The sequence below is a fragment of the Gavialis gangeticus genome, unplaced genomic scaffold (assembly GCF_001723915.1).
Source record: "Gavialis gangeticus isolate Ggan-Ray unplaced genomic scaffold, GavGan_comp1, whole genome shotgun sequence".
Classification (NCBI taxonomy): Eukaryota; Metazoa; Chordata; order Crocodylia; family Gavialidae; genus Gavialis; species Gavialis gangeticus.
Window position 1 is genome coordinate 10,464,847 of NW_017729025.1, and position 14,737 is coordinate 10,479,583.

Below are 14,737 nucleotides of genomic sequence, written 5' to 3' on the forward strand. Positions count from 1 at the left end.
CCCCACCCCCTGCGGCTATAGTCCCTGCCCCCTGTGGCTGTGTGCCCCACCCTCCATGGCCCCAACTGCCTCCCCCTCCCTCCTGTCTGTCTGTGTGTCTGCCCTAATGCTCTGGGCCAATTGCCACCTGGCCCGGAGCGTTACAGACATACATACAGACAGACACACAGACGGAAGTACTACAGCTTTTATTATATTAGACTGATTTAGTAGATGTTAGAATTTTTCAAGATGCTCATGCATCACTGTCGCTGCTGCACCTAGGATTGCTAATAAACATGGAGTAGGGCTCCTATGGTGCAAGGTGCTGTACAAACGGAAAGATGGCTTCTGCCTTACAGAGCTTGCTACCTAAGTATAAGACAAGAGTCAAAAGCTGAATAGAGACAGATGAGGGAATACTAGGAAACAGTGAGAATACTGGTCAGTGTGATAGGCAATGGTCTTGATTTAGAAAAAAATTGTTTTAACAAGATTATGGATGCATACAATAACTTACAACAGCAACACCATCTAAGGCTTTGAGTGATGCAAGATGGAAAATTACGAACAAGCGGTAGTTATCTTGTTTCCACACAATTAAATTACCATACATGTCCAGTATTATCAGATTAATCAAACCCTAAGAAAAAAAATACACAGATTAAGCCTTATTATTATCATCACTCCAAACATTAGTGAGCAAAGACATTCAGGCTGCTCTGTATGTTTGCCTGTAATCCCTTTCTTCAGCTCACACCTCCATGTATTAAGTTTGCAACAACATTTTATAAAACCCAGGCCTTCTCATTTACACTTAGGCCACTTGATATCCATCTGGTTGCATAAAGCAGGTATAAATTATGCTTGTACTTTGTTTAAAGCAATTCTGCCTTACCAGTCTGCTAAAGGGTCTGAATGTAAATGAAAATCAGGTCTTCGGTCTCTTATTAAGTTAATAATGCTTGAGCCTTTGACTTGGTTCCTGGTAGCATTCACTGACTGCATCTGATGTGCAGAGTGGGCGGCTCAGGGAAGATAATTTTTAGCCCAATCCTGATGGGTGTTCAGCACCTCCTTCCCAGTGCTGAGCACACAAATCTAGATGGAAGATCAGACTAGAGGGTCTTAAGGACAATTACCATGGGTCCAATTTTTAAAAATAGACAAATGCAAGCCTTGCAGGGACAATTTAGGCAATCACTTGTTAACATGGCTGCCTATATTTATAGGAGGTATAAGGTAATTAGTAAAGAGCAATTTCCAAGTTTGTTCCCCACTCTTCCTGCCCAAACCTAAAGCAATAGCAGCCACTTTACCTTCAAGTGATATATCTCTTGGTTGGTAGATACATAGTTATTGCTTATGCAGAGTTCTATTAGTGCATAGGCTTTCTGCAAACCAGCCAATGAGGTGATTCTGTTGCTCTCAAGAGAGAGGTAATGAAGATGAGACAGGTTGTCAAACACATGTCTCTCCAGGCTGATGAGAAGATTATTATTTACACTAAGTCGTGTTAGTTTGGTGAGTTTTGAAATTCCTGGGAAAATAAAGGAGATATCCTTAACAGACTACAGTGAAAAGCAAAAGGAATGGGCAACTGAGATGGTAAAACAAGCTACATGCAATATGATTCTGCCATCTGGGTCTGATGCCAGCAGGATCAGAAGGGACCACTGATGGCCTGTTCTCCTGGCAGCCCAAAGACTGTCTAGGGAGAGGCCACTACAGAGAGGCATCACCCTTAAAGCAGCAGCAGAAGTCCTTGGGTTAGGCTTTGAAGCAAAGGGGATGTGAAAGTTTGGAGGAGGATATAACAACTGCCCCAGGGTTACTGGAACATTGGATCTTAGAGTTTGCACACATAAATCTCTCCGTTTAAAAGTGAATGTTTTATAACTTGAATGGTTAATTACCATCACGTTTTAGAGTTTAATGTCCAAAGAGATTCCAGCTATCACAGGAACTGTTATATTTCTTGCACCAAGTCTACAGGCTACAGCAAATTTGTACACTAAAAGTGCACATGCATCCAGACCTAAAAATGGTTTTTGATGTAAAGACCTAGACTTTGCTTTTTTGAAACACAGTTGCTCTGCCTCACCTCTTTTCTTTGTTTCTGTCAAAGATTCATCACAAGAAATACCCTGGGGGTCTTCAAAAGGAGGCTGGATAATCATGTAGCTGGGGTCGTTTGACCCCAGCATTCTTTCCTGCCCATGGCAGGGGTCAGACTTGATGATCTACTTAGGTCCCTTCCGACCCTACTAACCACGAATAGAGATAATTTATTTTTTAATCTGAAAACTTTAAATCATATAGTTCAGAAAGCAATAAAAATAAAAAGACACTAGAGTGGAAATGTTTCTATTGTGCCCAACTTAAATGTCTTCATTTAAATTAACTTTCTCAGTACAGTACCGTCTAGGTTTGAAATGCAATTTCCATCCAACGTGAGCTCTTCAAGGTTGAGGCAAGATTCCAAACCTTCTACTTTAGTTAGATTATTGTTGCTAAAAGATGCCCATTTTAAATTCCCCAGTTTCTCCAGGTTGGCAATTTTGGAGAGATGCTGTCCATCGAAATCTAAGACAGTGATCTGAATTAAAAGAAAAAGTCTCAGTCAGTCAATCTATCTGGATTTTAATTCTGACAAATGCTGCCATCACAATAATTCTACCAGCATTTCCCATTGATATCAATAGGAGTCTCTTCCTAAATAACACTGAATGTGCTACAGCTCCACAATGCAATTCAGGTTTTCATTTTAATATCTTCAAGAAGACGCCACCACTTGCACCAGAACAAACTATGATTGTGCAGCATGAATAAACATGCTCTCAAATGCCCAATGCAGGTAAATCTAGCATCAGAATCATGTATAAAATATTTCTAGTATAAACCAGATCTCAGCACTGGATTAATTTAACCCTTTCTGCAAACATGGAATAAGAATGATGTGATTTGGTTAGCCTGCTGACACATGTCTTAATTCTAAAATCCAGAGGTGAAATCTTGGTCTTGTTGAAGTCAACGGTAAAACTTCCATGGGTCAGGCTATCACCTGAATTTGTTAGCTTAGTATTCTATTAGGGATTCAATGTTTGTTAAGAAAGGATTAATCCTAGTTTCATGGTTCCCTTTTATTTCTGATTCAGCATAAACATGTTCTTTTCTTTCCTTTAATGTCTGCATCATATTCATCTGTTTCGTTTTTCACGCCTGAAAAACTCTTGGGCAGGGATGAATTTAGATCCAAATGCATATTTCTCACTTAGCCTTGTCAAAGAACTGTTTTTCATCTGCAGTGACTGTAAACACTCACTTCTCAATACCTTCGTGACAGAGAGAAAGTGCAATCAATGATCTTTTCCACAATGTGACTGCATTGCCAGACTCCACCCTTTCTCAGAAAACAACTAGTAAGTATGTTTTATTAGGCTAACCAAGCATCTTAGCTTGGGAACTTGCAGGTTAGATCTTTGGGGGTCCAGGGTACTCAGCACCATGTCTGATCTACAACAATCAATCATTACAGAATTCAAAGCTGTTCTTTATTTTTGCTATGCTGATGGGCAAAGCATTCGTTCTTCTAGCTCTTGTGATGTCCCTTTCTTTCTCCAAAAATATCTTCTGTCCCTACATGAACTTGGTTAATAATACCCCAAAAGTGTAATGCTGTGTGCAGAAACACTGGCTTTCTTGGCCGTTTCTGCAAACATGCACTTTGTAATGCACACAGAGTAGACCACTATGCTCATCAGCAGAAAATGTTTTCCTCTAGCTATTCTGTACTCCGCACAACAAATTGAACTGACAGAGGAGCTCTTAACCTTTTATCCTTGGGAGATTAACGTGATTTCAGATGACAGGTCAGAGCATGGATTATGACAGGTTAGGATGACCTTGGCTCTTCCTATATGGTTTTCAGTTGTATAATATGCTTCCAAACATAATTGGTCATTCAAGGTAAGAGACATTATTTGAAGCAATACCATAAATGTGCTTAGGCCTGAAATTAGACCTACCAGCTTTCTCCTTGTAATTGGGCTTGGTGTTGCATTTTATTAGAACTCATTGAATACCTGAAAGTTTCAAACCTGCCGGCTCTGTAACTGAGAGTCACAAAGCTCCTGTTATTAGAGAAGAAAAGAGTAGCAGGCAGAGGCTACAAGGAAAATAGCCAGCCAGGGGAAGTGGCAGAGGCTAGGAGTGCCTATCACACAGCTGATTACTCTGCAATAATCTAGCAAGGCAAAACCCTGCTTGGACCAGCAGCAGTAAGTTGCACTGGAGGCACGTCAGCAAGTCCACTCAGGAAACATCCGTAGCAGCTCAGGGAGCCATGTGACCAAATGGGACGTGGCTTCCAGCTATATGAACCCAGGATCTGAGCCAGAGGAGGCAGTTGGAGGCAACAACTCCATAGCAATGCAGGAGATCTCTTAACTGGCACCAGGGCTATCTTGAGGAAGGCAAACAGTGATGATGCCCTAGAGGTAATAATACCTGGGGTAAGGGGGAAACCCTGTTATGCAGGCAGGTCGCCATTGTCTATGTCTGGACCCAAAGGGGGCTTAGTTTGTATTTGCTAGAAGGCTTAATCCTGGGTTATAGTTTCAACGATGGTTTGAGAGTGGCTGAAAGGGGAGTAAGCAGAGGCCATGGTGGGGTGCCCGAGAGGCATCTGGAGGCACCTGGGGGCTTAACCCACAGCAGGGTGCTAGAGGGGCACACAGATGTTTAGAGCCCTGCTAGCAGCTCAGACCTGATGGAGAGATCCAAGCCTAGAGAGGGAGAAAGAAAGGCTGAAGCCTAGCTTGGACATGAGTTGGACAAGGGCCCAGGAAGGCCAGAACCAGGGCCAGGGGGATCTTGCGTACAGAGCAGACTCAATGTCTAAGGAAGGGCAGAGGCAGCTCTAGAGGGGTGAGACTGGAGCCAGGGGCCCAGATGAAGCCAGAGTAGGGTCAGTGCCCAAGGCAGGGCAGAGACAGCCCCAGAGGGGCAAGATCAGGGCCAGTGGCCAGTGGCCCAAGCAGGGCACAACCTGAGCGGGAATGATTTGGGCTGGGACCCAGAGAAAAGGGGCTGAAGCTGGGAAGGCTGAGGTCCCGACAAGGGTATAGAGGACACCAAAGTCATTCACTGGTAACCTTTGCGAGGCATGGCTGTGATGTAAGGGGAAGTTGGGGAATAATTAACCCTTAAGGCTCACAGGTGCCCTGGGGCACGGCCAGGCTGAAAGTGCTCATACAGCAAGGGAAGGATTGAGACCGGCAGAGTCCAGGAGGGACCTGCTGGCTGTTAGAGGAATGGTGGCTCGCTCTAGGACCCACTAGAAAGCCTCCCTTCCAATCAAACAATTACATCAAAGGTGTGGCAGGAGAGTGAGAAGGGGCGGGCACCCTACAGCTGGAGTAGAGTATGGGTTGTGCAGCCACCAGGGGCCATTCCAGCCACCCCTGCAGCACCAACTCGGTTACAGGCTCACAGGAAAGGAGCAGGTATACAGAGAAGAAAGAACTGCACTATACATATGTGAAACTGCAATTGTATCTTTTCAGCTTAAGGTCCAAAATATCTTGAACAGTCTAACAATTTTAGGGTAACAGTACATGCATGCTTGAAGATTAAGACCCCAGCTCCCCTTCAGTTGCATATGTAGCACTTAAGCAACTATTTTAGCTAAGTAAGTGGCATTTTGGGCTATTCAGATGCTAGGTTCCCCTCACCATAGTGGGGTTGAATGTACTTATCTTAGCTCCCAGAGGTCCTAACCAGCAGGCCAATGGCTAGATACCCCCGCTGCTGAAGCTGGCTTACCAGACAACCAAAAGGAAAAGAGATGTGGGGCCAGGAGGGACTAAGCCAGAAGGTGTGTAGTTCAGTTAGAAGGATGCTGCCTGGAAGGCAACAACACTAGACATCATTGTATAAGATCTACTTTCACACAAACAGAAGTTGTGAGCTTGATACAGAAATTCCTAGGTGAGGTACTCTGGTTTGTTTTATGCAAGAGTTCTTTAAGGGGCCCTTTCCACCTTAAAAATCTGGGAATGCTAGAAAGAAATTTCCACCATGGGAAGGTTATCTAATAAATGTCCATTGTGAGGGTTCTTACCGCCTCCTAAGAGGAATCTGGATGCAGCCACTATGACTGACAAGACACTCCATTGGCCTAATTGCTAGTTTAATCCGGCAAAGATTCCTGTTTTGTTGTCATTGTTGTTCTAAATGTTGCACTACACTGCATTTTAAAGTGCTCCAAAATATATTTATAATTAGCACATATGAAGTCATCAAACAAGCACAAAACAAAGACATGCCAGAAATCATCAGTGCAGACTCGCTTTATATTATACAGTTTCAACCTTACCATAGAATACCAGTTGCTCTTGAGGTGTGTCTGCAAATCCACTCTGTTCTTGCTAAACTGCGTCAGTATTTTGGCATAAGGGAATACACTAAGAATGTGTCGCCTCTCTTCATCAGTCCTGGAGTTTTCTAACAGAGATGCCTGACAAAATGAAAATACTGTATAAGGTAATGTACATATTCCATAACTTACCATAAATGAAAAGATCTTATGGCGTGCAATCCTCCAATATAAGGAGATGGGTCAAATATTAATATATCTAACAGGTATTAATATTAATATATCTAATTCTATATCTAATATCAAATATTAACATATCTAACAGAGATCTACTAGGTCTAGAGCTCTTCTTTGTTAGATTTTTAGGATGTATTAATGAACAAACAAAAAAGTTCAAACAAAACTAATCGGAAGAAATCTTGAAGTCTTCCCTTCATTTCTGTTCATCCCCTGCTCTAATTAGTCCCAGTTCTAGTCAATGAGAGATTGTCTGAGTAAAGACAAAATAAAACCTGAGTAAAGGTCTCAGGAATTTGGGTCCAGTTGTTTAAAAAAAAGTTAATAATTCATGTAGTATTTTTTGTATTCCTGCCACTGTCTATAAGAGGAAAAACAGTTAATTTTCTGCCTTCTAAGGGGAGTAGAAATTAAGCAGAGTTGTTTTCAACAATTTCAAAATTATATCAAATCTATCATACTAAGGCATTTCTTTGTGTTCCACCATACTGCCTACGTCAGCAAAGTACTAAGTGGCAGCAGTATTTATTAAATGACTACTCCTTCACCACAAATTCCTGACAGCACAAAACATGGCATTTTCAGAATGCATATGAAACTAAGTGTTTTTAAAAAACAAAAAAAACAATTAGAGAAGCCTTTTTAAAACAAATGTTGAATGGCACAACTATGTCTATAACTTCATTTCTCCACTCTTATATTCACTGTAAGTTACAACAAAATGAAACATCAAACCTGAGTGATCTTGGACCCAGCGATATAACGCACAGCATCTGCAGCCTCTTCTTCCGTGATCAAGACCCCATCTAAATGAGTAAGTGCCTTTAATCGGCCAATGACACTCAGACGCAATGAGGCTGGCTTGGGAAAAAAAGCAAAGGCACTTCATTTCTTTGCATTTTATATATGATTTTATTTTAATCTGTTGATAATCTTTCCAATCCAATCTGCTCTAATTTTATGTAAGCAAATACTTATACCGAGATTGGTCTTGTGTGTCCACGTATTGGAGCCAAGGGCATAATGTGCCCCCTTGCTGCCCTATACAGCCTACCCCTAGCCTGAGCAGCTGTGGGGTGGGAGAACAGCTGCCAGAAGGCCATCGTGTCCTCCCCACTTCTGTGGGCTGAGAGTGAGTGGAAAAGAGAGAAGAAGGGGCTGAATCTTGCTACACCTGCACAGGCCACAAGGAATAATGTAAATGTGAGCAAAATTTGAATGTGGCACTGATGTCAAAGCTACTGGAGGTGTATCAGCAAATAACCCTCTTCTGGAAGTGACGAAAAGGGAAGACATGTCTCTTAGGGACTCTGTTGTGTCAGATTTCTTCTAATATCATTTATGCAGCTTTCTTCCTAGAGGCTGTGACAAAAGAAAATGGGAATGAATATCCACTACACCAGGGGTGGCCCACCTGCGGCACAGGTAGCCTGTGTGTGTGGCATGTGGCAGATGGGGAGGGGACAGGGAATAGATTTGGCAGGGGAAGGGATCAGAGTGGCACTTGTGGGGCTGGGGTGCAGCATGGGGCTTATATTGTGGCACCCCTGCCAAAAAAGTTGGCCCCCACTGCACTACATTAAGATCCTGACAAGCTAAAGGAAACTTCAAGTGGATGTAAAAATTACATTTAAGGCCTCATATGTAGCTGAGTGGTGTAAGGGGGCCTCAACATATGGAAGAATCAGGTCTAGAGTTTAGCTCCTTATTGTCAAATCACTGTTTTGGGTAGAAGGTTTTCCTGAGAGCGTTAGGTTGTAACACATACCTTATGCCATGGGTTATGTCTGATATCAAGACTGAGTAAGTTGGGAGTGTGTTTACGTAAGACATTTATTTCTTCCCCTGTCTTTTTCAGCTGATTCCAGCTCAGGTCAAAGTACTTCAGTTTGCTCAAGCCTCTAATGCCTTCCAGTGTGATCACATGATTATGGCTTGCATCAAAATACTCCAGGTTGGGCTGCAACATAGTAGTGATTGGAGACTAACTACATAAAAAAACAACTGCAGCAAAAGGAAGTATTTGGTAATGCACTTGGTTTTAATGGACTTACAAAAGGCGTGATTCAACCAGATTACATGCTCAGGCTGTCTTTTACTTGGTAGCTCAAAGCCAGCCTGGACAGAACCCTGGATAAACAATTAAACCTTTGAATGTTATCTGAGCCCAGTCCATCCGCTGTCCATGTCTAGTTCATCCACCACCAATAAGAATGCCGGTGGCATTCATCCCCATCGTGGTCAGCAAAGGAAGGCCCTGTAGACCTTTCATATCAGGTTGAATGGGATAACTGCATCAGTTAAGAGTGGAGGAATCCACAGAGAGTCCTTATAGATTTCATAGATATTAGGGATGGAAGGGACCTCATAAGACCATTGGGTCCAGCCGCCTGCCCAAGGGGCAGGAAGTCAGCTACGGTTAAAGGATCCCAGCAAGATAAGCATTCAAATGTTTCTTAAAAGTGTCCAGAGTAGGTGCTTGCACCACCTCTGTAGGCAGTCTATTCCTGGCCCTGAGGGCTCGGACAGTAAAGAAGTTTTTCCTTATGTCCAGCCTAAAATGGTCTTGCAGGAGTTTGTGACCATAACCAGAGTTTGTGATGGTAAACAGGAATTTGAGGGTCCTTGGAAGACCCTCCCCATCATAATTATTCTAATTGTTCATGAGTCACAAGAATCCTCCAGAAAGTTCTTGTCTCCCTAAAAACCTGGAAGCCCCCCAGCCAATGGGCCATTTCTCTCAGATGCCTTTAGTTTAGAGGAGTTGATTTCCCTATTACAGGAAAACAATGACTTGGGGCCCAACTCCTGCCTGTGTCTGGGAGTAGAAATTCTTTTTGCCCTAGTGCCAAAATAGCAAGAGAGATTTAACACGCCCACCCACTCCCCTTCCTTGACTAAACCATATCCTAAATAAAAATGATATATACAGACAACATAACATAGTCTCTACAGTGCCAACAGTCACTTAAATGGATACAGCATAATATGGGCTTTCCAAAGGGACAACACATGCCACATCAGTACAATAAAACACAGGGAAATATTCATGACACACCACAAACCCCCAGAGTGTACCCGGGCTCATGACAGACATTGTTTTATTGTACAGCTGAAATGACCTGCTAAAGGTCATCCAATAGGCCAGTGGCACAGCCAGAGACAGAATCCAGATCACCCAAATCCTAGTCCTGAGCTCAGTCTACAAGCCCACATGGCAAAGGAGAGGCAGGGACAAAGGCTTGATTTGGAGGTGGTGGGTTTCCCCATTTCTGAGTAAATCCAGCTCGCTGTCATGCAAGAAATATGAATCAATTGCGGAACTTCTGTTCTGTGTGCACAAAAGATTTTCTTCAGCCAAAATATTCCCTTTAGTTCAAATTTCCCTTCAAAAAAATGCAGAGCGGCATTACTTACCAAGTGGCAAATGTCATCTAATGAAGTAAATTCATTAAAGCTGACAATAAGCTTTCGAAGCCCCATCAGTCTAGGGATGTCCCGCAGTTTGCTCAGGCTGTTCCCGTGCAAATTGAGAACCTAGGTCCAGAGTTGATGAACGGTTAAAACTCTTCTGAATACCCAATACTGAATACTGAATACCCAATACCTACAACTCTTCTGAATACCCAGTACCAGTACCAACCTGTCTCTAAACACTCAAAAGCCTTGCATGTTAAGAATGTCACAAAAAAATGTAAGTAGTCTATGGCTACAAAGAAAGACTTAAATGCTAGGAAGATTGTGAGGGGAAGTCTTATAGACATGGGGGGAAACCGTTTCTTTTATTTCCTGTTTCAAAGGATATTTGTTCTTTTCTCCTTGAAGTAACAGCGGGAAGGCAACTTACACAGTGAATGGTGTCGTAGCAGAAGCAAAAAGTTAGAGTTTCCAATAGTGTTCCACAGATAATGGGGGAGGAGATGCCTTTGTAGAACAGGAAGAAAACTATTCCAGCATTTCAACAAAGGCTGCCTCCAAATGAACTTTAAAAGGGGCAAGACTATAACATCCTATAAACAGCAGGAGGGAAAATATAGTCAGTGGGTATGGGAAAAGCTGTCAGCTCATGGGGCAGACCTGAGATTGGGACACCTGAGAAATGCACTTGTAAATGCTAAATGTAAGGGGTAAATGTTCAGTCCAGTTTGTGCAGACAAAATGGGGAAGTGCATGTTCAAGACAGCAGTTAGATGGGGAATGGCAGGCACTGCATATGCAAATACCTGCAAGTTTGGACTATTCATAGAAATCACAGAAAAGTAGGGTTGGAAGTCTGAGGCAAAATCAACCCTAGCCAAATCATCCTATACAAATGCATTGTCTAACCTATTAATGAAACTACACAGACAACCCTGACACAACCAAAGATATAATACCTAACCTGCCACAGGTAAAGTGAAGGAACCATGGCAGTCAACATCTGGATGCTGCAAAGGTCGTTAAAATATGCTTGAGAAATCCCAGGAAAGGAGCCCATGACTCCATGCAACAGAGGAAGGAAAACCCCCATAGTCCATACCAATCTGACCATAGGGTAAAATTCCTTCCTGACCCCAAATATGGTGATTGGTCTGACTCTGAACAGGGAGAGTGTGGGCAAGACCATCTCTAGCAGGAATCTCTGAGTTTCCGTCCCAGCAGATGCACTTGCACACCCCAGTCAAAATCTCCAGCCCTGGCTGAAGTCGACACACAACGCTTCTGACAAAGGCCTACTGTATGTATGCCTCTTGCACTGATATTTTAAAATCTGTGGCTAAAATTTGAAGCTAGCTACATACCTTGGATGATTCTCCATCAAGTTGGATTTGTATTTTTCCAGTGCCAGAACTGGCATAAAGTCTGTCCAAGAGCAATCACTACAATTACACAGCTACACATCCAAGAAAACTCAAGGTTCAGGCTGGTCCCTTGGGCACTACCTTGTTCTCACATACACTAGCTTCAGCAGTTTGCAGTGGAGTTACTTCCAAGGGTAGAAGCAGGAGTAAGATCAGAAACTGGTCCAATACTAGTAATGAGTATTGCTTTGCAAAATCATCAGCATAATCATGTAGAGACAGAGGACTGCACTGCAATCTCACACCAGACTGAAAACTTCTTTTACTTTTAATAATATTACTCTGGCATTAAATTAACAGAAGCAACTCCAGAATCAAGCGCAGATGATAGGGTTAAGTTTGGACTTCCTACCTTTCATTGCCTTCGAAGGCAATCTAAAAAGATATGACACAGGTTAAAGAATGAATTTGTCCTGCTGCAGTTTAACAGAAAATGCTCACCATGATTTGGCTGTAAATATTGGCCTTAGCAACTGAAAGCACGGTTTTTTCATCCAAGCAAACAATTTTTGGTTTGGCCTTTACTGCAGGCTCCATGTTCAGTGCTTCGTTGTCCAGCTGCAAGTCATGAGACAGTATGAAACCTTCTGTGTTTCTGTTTCCTTCTTCTACAATCACATTGTTGAGTGTAGAGAACAGGGATTGAATTTTGACCTAAGCAAAATAGTATTCATCAATATTTGTCACAGTTCTAATTTTCAGTCAGGTAAATTATGTAAAAATGCATATAAAAATTCAGAAAATTAAAAGATTTTAAAATTAAAATTAAAATTTTAAAATTAAAAGATGCCATTCGTAAGAAAGCACCTCTGATTTTGCTTAAGCAAGCACCTGAATATTAGCATTTGTTAAAAATGAAAAGCAACAGCCATATCCTGTCATATAGGATACTCCCACCGAGGACAACAGAAATCAGCTGTCTTGCCAAGCACCAAACCTTGCAGTTGTGCACTGTTCAGCTAGGGAGAATTCAGTAAAGCTATTTGGAGTAGGCTTGGCAGAGGCAAAGAAACCACTCAAATGCAATACAACCTCTTCCCCCTGAGTCTCTGCACACTCCTCCTCCTCTGCCCATTAAAGACACACAGGATCTGAACCAGGAATCCTTCCAAACAAGCTACAAAGCCACAGGTTCACAAGACCAGTCCACTGTGGAACTTAAAAAAAAACAACCCCCCAAAAAAGAACAGAAAAACCTTTTTAATTATGGCAAAACCCATTCAGACTTTCAGCTCATGACTATTGCACAGTAGTGTCGCATCACACTTCCTACCACACAACACTACTGCGCAGTAGTCACGAGCTACAACACAGTCAGCATCTCATGTAGATATGGCCATTCTCCCCTTGGCTCCTCATCTACCGCAGCAAAGATGATTTCATCTGACCTGTTGGGGGACTTAGAGTCAAGCTGCTGCCACCTGTGTGGGGCAGGCAGCAGTGGCGGCAGTGTTGGGACAGGTGGCTAGAGGGGGCTACAGGGAATTTTGGGGTGGCTATAGCTCCCACAAGGCCCTCCCTGGCACCACCCCTGCTGGCAGGGTGTGCAGTGGGGTGTGGAGTTGCTCCACAACCAGGCTGGGATTTTGTGGTGGTGATAGTGTGGTTTGGAGCTGGGGCAGAGATGCAATCTGCAGCCTGCATGCCCCAGGCGGGGATGTGCAGGCAGCAGATCACAGCTCTGCCCTGGCTCTGGACCATACTGTCACCGCTGCAAGAAGCTGGGACACAGCTGCAATCTGCTGCCTGTATGCCCCTGCCCAGAGCATGCAGGCTGCAGACTGTGGCTCTGCCCCAGCTCTAGACCACGCTGTCACTGCCACAAGATCCCAGCCCAGCTGCGGAGCAGCTCTGCACCTTGCCGCACATCTGCCAGTGCCGTCAGGGCCAGTCTCCATGGAAACCCTAGCCCCGCACTATCACAGCATGCCTGTTGCTGGGGTTTCCATGGAAACTGGCTCCAGCCATGCAGGCAGGAGCCGCTGGGAAATGGAGTCTGGCCACTGGTCAGATCTACCATTTGGGCTCCCCCTGCTCTACAGAGAGAGAGAAAAGAACCAACTATGAGGTGAGGTCCTCGTAGGTAATATGAGTTGATGAGGGAGCTAGATTTCAACTGTTTTTTTTCTCTTGACCTCCAAGGTCTGAAGCTGACCCTCCTACACCCCAGGAAGAAAAGCAAAGTTCATACCAGCGTAATGTACTCAAATTCAATGAGGTATTCCGGCAAGACCAGCTCACGATCGAACACAAACCACTCACACTGACGAAGGCTGCAGTCACAGCTTGTGTGTTCCATGGAAGAACATATTTCTGCAGTAGAAAAAAAGAAACACATTCAAGACGGTGTTTTACACAGGTTTTCCAGTTACGATGGGTGTAATGAACTTAAATATCTCTCTCATTTAAAAAGTTCAAATTTGAAAAGAGAAGTCAGTATTTGATTTGTACCCTCTTTACATATCCTGTTGTGGTTTCCAAAAATATTATCAAATATTACTACAGAATCTGTCACTTAAATTTATCTTTTTCTTAGGCAAGGCTGTTCTTCTCCAGATCCTCCCAGGGCAGTAAAGAGTAGTTGCCCAGCAGACTTCAGTACTGAGGAGACATACACAAAAGAAACCACTGCTCCTTCCCTTGTGCTAGTTCTAGGAAGGCAGGGATGGGGAACTGGCAGAGACTGGACTCTAAACCCCCAACAAGTCAGATTAAATCATCTTTGTTGCAGTACGTGGAGAGCCAAGGAGAGAATGGCCATGTCTACATGAGACGCTGACTGCGCTGTAGCTTGTGACTACTGTGCAGTAGTGTTGTGTGGTAGGAAGCGTGATGCGACACTACTGTGCAACAGCCACAATCTACTGCACAGTCAGCATCACAAAACAGCTGTTGCTTGGTGCGACTGCCCAGTAACTCCGCTTACTGCGCAGTCATGTAGTACTTGTTTATACAAGTACTAAATGACTGCACAGTAACGACTACACAGTCAGCATCTTGTGAAAATGCGGCCAGTAGCACATAAACACTGATGTAACCTTAACATTGTGCTAAGTGCCTCCAGGTACAGTACCTGTATCAAAAGCAGATGTACCACTTTGTAAATGTTTCCAAGGCCGGAACACTGAATTGACGACTGGATAGTTGACTTGACTGATGGAATCCTTCGCATGTGCTGGGGCACTACGGCCAAGAAAAACTTTGGCAAGTATGAGTTTCCCTAGATACAGAAAGAAGGGAAACATAGTGCTCACACTACCAAGCCTCACCTCAGTGCAGGGCAAGTAAAGTGTCAGTGGTC

At 43.4% G+C, this 14,737-nt stretch overlaps 1 protein-coding gene across 3 annotated transcripts in view; it reads right to left on the reverse strand.

The window, feature by feature from the left end:
- LOC109298348 (leucine-rich repeat-containing protein 9-like) overlaps nucleotides 1-14,737 on the reverse strand; it is an 81,290-nt gene that overhangs the window by 38,004 nt on the left and 28,549 nt on the right. For all 3 annotated transcript variants that reach the window (XM_019518385.1, XM_019518386.1, XM_019518387.1), the window contains exons 13-22: nucleotides 14,510-14,656; nucleotides 13,628-13,749; nucleotides 11,878-12,090; nucleotides 10,013-10,132; nucleotides 8,364-8,555; nucleotides 7,331-7,456; nucleotides 6,359-6,499; nucleotides 2,401-2,578; nucleotides 1,299-1,519; nucleotides 500-622 (exon numbers count right to left, since the gene is read on the reverse strand). In XM_019518385.1, coding sequence (XP_019373930.1) covers nucleotides 500-622; nucleotides 1,299-1,519; nucleotides 2,401-2,578; nucleotides 6,359-6,499; nucleotides 7,331-7,456; nucleotides 8,364-8,555; nucleotides 10,013-10,132; nucleotides 11,878-12,090; nucleotides 13,628-13,749; nucleotides 14,510-14,656 — 1,583 coding nt within the window. The remainder of the gene's footprint in view (nucleotides 1-499; nucleotides 623-1,298; nucleotides 1,520-2,400; nucleotides 2,579-6,358; nucleotides 6,500-7,330; nucleotides 7,457-8,363; nucleotides 8,556-10,012; nucleotides 10,133-11,877; nucleotides 12,091-13,627; nucleotides 13,750-14,509; nucleotides 14,657-14,737) is intronic.